The sequence below is a fragment of the Bos taurus genome, chromosome 5 (assembly GCF_002263795.3).
Source record: "Bos taurus isolate L1 Dominette 01449 registration number 42190680 breed Hereford chromosome 5, ARS-UCD2.0, whole genome shotgun sequence".
Classification (NCBI taxonomy): Eukaryota; Metazoa; Chordata; class Mammalia; order Artiodactyla; family Bovidae; genus Bos; species Bos taurus.
The window spans coordinates 56,935,375-56,939,055 of NC_037332.1; the positions used below are offsets into that span (position 1 = coordinate 56,935,375).

General features: G+C 43.9%; 1 protein-coding gene across 3 annotated transcripts in view; it reads left to right on the top strand.

Annotated features, from left to right (window-relative positions):
• The window catches only part of MIP (major intrinsic protein of lens fiber), a 13,593-nt gene extending 10,038 nt beyond the window's left edge, over positions 1-3,555 (top strand). For 2 of the 3 annotated variants that reach the window (XM_059886088.1, XM_024991340.2), the window contains exons 4-5: positions 151-231; positions 1,765-3,555. In XM_059886088.1, the coding sequence (XP_059742071.1) occupies positions 151-231; positions 1,765-1,950 (267 nt within the window). In that variant the 3' untranslated portion in view covers positions 1,951-3,555. 3 annotated transcript variants of the gene reach the window in all.
• Positions 3,556-3,681: the final 126 nt, after the last annotated feature.

Below are 3,681 nucleotides of genomic sequence, written 5' to 3' on the forward strand. Positions count from 1 at the left end.
GACCCCACTGTGGGACTTCCATGCACATTGTCATCCCTACTTGCTGCTGGCTACAAAGTGCCAACCCTTGGAGGGCAGGTGGGTGGTGGGATAGAAGCTGGGCTGGAGTAGGGGGGAAAAGTGTGTCAGTTACAACTGTGTCTTTTTCAGATGTATTATACTGGTGCAGGCATGAACCCTGCCCGCTCCTTTGCTCCTGCCATTCTTACCAGAAACTTCACCAACCACTGGGTGAGTGAGAGGAGGAGGGCCAGATCCTGAAGCCCTCCTGGACGGGTGTGGACTGCAGGTTCTAGGTTTGGTTCCTGCTTCCTATCTGGATGTGCTGACTGTTCTACCAGCCCTCAGCTAAGGGGGCTGTCACAGAGCTTGCCTGCCTGTGTGAGCAGGATTCATTATTTTGCTAGAAAGATGGACTCTTGCTCATATTGTTCCTTCACTAGTTAGTCAGGGCTTTTTTTTTTTTTTTTTACTAAATATTTGCTGGATTCCAAAACTAGGAGCTATGAGGACAGACTACTAAACAGGAAGACAAAAGCTTCTACTCTCAAGAGGCTGGGATGTGTACAAGCACGAATGGCCTCAGCCTCGTCCCTGTTCTGCACGTCACTAGCCTCATGTGTGACCATGACAAATAACTCAATCCTTCTGCACCTTGGTTTCCTTAAGTACAAAACGGGATATTATGAGAAATAAATGTGAAAATCATATGTATGGAATATTTAGCACAGAATCTGATACAGAGTAAGTCCTCAATAAAAATTGGCTATTCTTGTATTGTCTGGCCCTATGCCAGTCAAGCATATGTAAATAATTCAAAAAATTTTTCAAAGCTGGTACACTCATTTTCAAGGTAGCATTATTCACAATAGCCAAAAGGTGGAAGCAATCCAAGTGCCCCACACAGATGAAAAGATAAACGAAATGTAGTATATACATACAATGAAATAGTATTCAGTCTTAAAAAAGAAGGAAATTCTATACATGGTAAATAAAACATGGAGGAACCTTCAGGACATTATGCTCAAATAAGCCAATCAGAAAAAGACTCATATAATTCTACCTATATGAGGTATTTAGAATGGTCACATTCATTGAAACAAGCAAAATGGTAGGTAACAGGGGCTAGGGAGTGGGGGATATGGGAAGTTGTTTAATAGGTGTTGAGTTTCAGTTTTGTAAGATAAAAAAGTTTCTGGAGATGGGTTATACAACAACATGAATATATGAACACTACTGAACTGTACAATTAGAAATGGTTAAGATGGTAAATTTTATGTTATGTGTAATTTACTACAGTTAAAAAGAAATTTTAAAAGCAATATGGAGGGACTTCCCTGGCGGCCCAGTGGCTAAGACTCTGAGCTCCCAATGCAGGGGTCCAGGTTTGGTCCCATGTCAGGGAACTAGATCCTCCACGCTGCAACAAAGACCTTGGGCAGCCAAATAAATACATATTAAAAGACAAAACAAAAAGCAATATGGAAACTAGTACAAATTGATAGCAAAAAAATAGAATATACATGTGCTAAGAAGGTATGGGATAAAGGAATAACTTAATAAGTCAGAAAAGAAATGAATTCTGAAGTGCAGGCTATGGAGCAATCTAGGAGTTTTAAAACGAACACTGACTTCTGCTTAAATAGCACCCAATTGTATGTGCTAAGTGCAAGATGTCTGTTTTACAACAACGGGATTGGAAAAAGAGCAACCTTACTCTTCATCTGCTGCCCAAACCTGATTGTTTTTTTCCTCTTCCTACAGGTGTACTGGGTGGGCCCGGTCATTGGAGCAGGCCTGGGCAGTCTCCTTTATGACTTTCTCCTCTTCCCTCGGCTCAAGAGTGTTTCTGAGAGACTGTCTATTCTCAAGGGTTCCAGGCCCAGTGAGTCCAATGGACAACCAGAGGTCACAGGGGAACCTGTTGAACTGAAGACCCAGGCCCTGTAAAAGCTCCAGCCGGATAGAGGGAGTAGGAAGCTTCTGGGTTTACATGGAGGGGCTGAGCCAGCCCCCGGATGAAGAAAGAGACTGTGGGGAGGGGCATGTACTTCTTTATTTTTAAATTTATGTGTGTTTTTTTTTTTTGCCTTTTGCCGTGTGAAATCTTTCAAGTTGCATTCATGAGCTGTTTGGTGCAAACTTCCCTTCCTCCCCATCCCCCTTCTCTTCGCCGCTGTGTGTGGCTGTGTGTGCATGATTGTGCGTATGACTGTGAGTGAATGTGACTGTGTCTTGAGTTTGGGGGCTTGGCATGAGAGGTATGGAACGGAAAAGAGCTGTCACCCTATACCTTCCTCTCCCTACCCAGTGCGGTAAGTACAGGGAATGAAGACCTTAAGTTTCTGGCCTTTACCCTGCTGCCAGTCAAGTGTATACTCTGGGTTTCTGAGGGAGCAGGGAAGCATTTTGTTACTCCTCAGAGGAGGCAGATGGAGGGAAGTGGAGGTGACAAGGCATTCCAAGAGTTGGGAGAAGCAGCTGGGCGTGGTGTAGATATCAGCCCCAGATTAGAAGGCAACTATACCAAGAAGTTCTGAAGAAGTTAACAGGAGAGTGTAGCCCACTTATCTCAGGGATGCTTGCCCCACGGACTTGGGTGGCAAAATAGCTCTGAGAAAAATAAATACTGGGGTTGGGACCCTTCTGTAATTCCACATCAACCTCTCTACATCCACTGGCTGGGTCTGAGATTATTCTAGCATGATGGATCTCTTTGGAGGCCCTGGGTGACTGAGCTCCCAACCCAAGCAATGGATGAGCCTAGAGCCTAGAAAAATGAAGCAGCTTAACTGTTCTGCCTGACAAACCCCAGTGTGACCTCCAAACAGAAGGTACTTAAGTCCAGAAGTGCTCCCTAAGGCCAAAACAGGAAATCTGATGCCTAGAGCAAATGCAGTGGTAGGGGTGGGGGGCATAGAAGAAAGAGGATTTGACACTCAGAATTGTAATTTAGAGCAGCCCAAAATAATCTTCAAATGGCATCTTTCTGCCTTTATCACTAGTTCTATAGTCTTTATTTTCCATTTTTTTGTGTCTTTTCACTTTCCGCTCATCTGTCTTTTCATCTTCAGCCAATTTCTTCTGACGCCTGATGTCCCAGAAATTGATTCCTTATATTCAAATTTTAATAATTAACGAGATATTATTTGTTTGATCCCTATCTTCCTTCGTTGTTGGGAAAATACACTCATCTCAACAGAAGCCAGAGGAGCCCCTGACTTGACGATGAATACTTACGTTGACCTTTTCCTTTTAGAAGCCAACTGCACACTTCGCAAGCTTTAAACCTATACCTATAGTAAGATAGGCACCCTGGCCCCAATGAGACCACTATTGCGCATAGCCGTACGCTCCATTTCCTCACAAATAAAGCCTAACTTTTCTAACTAACCTTGGTAAGACTTTGGAATAATCCACTTGACTAGGAGAAGGGGAAGAATATTTGTAAATTCACCTCTATTCGCACTTAGATCCAAATGATCATAAGTCAGCAGGAAATCCATTGCACTGTGAGCTCGGGCTCAATATAAGGGATCGACTCAGATAAAACAATACTTGTACTCGCTTCTTTTTTTTTAACTTCATCACCAACTCCCCCGGCCGCTAAGGGTCACATGGACCAGCCTGGCTCGCCCCGCCCTCGCTCCCGACGTAGGCAGGGTCTGGTCCGACGTAGGC